Source organism: Chaetura pelagica, unplaced genomic scaffold (genome assembly GCF_000747805.2).
Source record: "Chaetura pelagica isolate M959 unplaced genomic scaffold, ChaPel_1.0 scaffold1085, whole genome shotgun sequence".
Classification (NCBI taxonomy): Eukaryota; Metazoa; Chordata; class Aves; order Apodiformes; family Apodidae; genus Chaetura; species Chaetura pelagica.
Genome location: NW_009953230.1, coordinates 1 through 274, shown reverse-complemented (window position 1 = coordinate 274; position 274 = coordinate 1). Strand labels below are relative to the sequence as shown.

The window sequence follows — 274 nt, the reverse complement described above, 5'->3', positions numbered from 1 at the left end:
GGGGCACAGCACCCCCACCCCCCCCACACGCCCTGGGCTCTGTACGGCCCCTCCCCTGCCCCCCAGCTATAGAGGTGCTGGCCCTACGTGGGGGTCTGTGCCCCACGGATCCCCTCCCTCTGTGCCCACAGGTGCGGGAGATCCTGGGCTGCTGCTCCTGCCCATCCCAGTTCCCCATGGTCAAGGTCTCCGAGGGTAAATACAAAGTGGGTGACTCCAGCACCCTCATCTTCGTGCGGGTAAGAAGTCACCACGTCCCACCCCGGGACGACAA

The 274-nt window shown here is 66.1% G+C and overlaps 1 protein-coding gene across 1 annotated transcript in view; it reads left to right on the top strand.

Moving 5' to 3' along the window:
• Positions 1 to 239, top strand: part of GAS2L1 (growth arrest-specific 2 like 1) — a gene marked incomplete at its 3' end in the record, with an annotated part of 2,415 nt that extends 2,176 nt beyond the window's left edge. The window contains exon 2 of the mRNA XM_009997861.1: positions 132 to 239. Coding sequence (XP_009996163.1) covers positions 132 to 239 — 108 coding nt within the window. The remainder of the gene's footprint in view (positions 1 to 131) is intronic.
• Between the last annotated feature and the right edge of the window lie 35 nt (positions 240 to 274).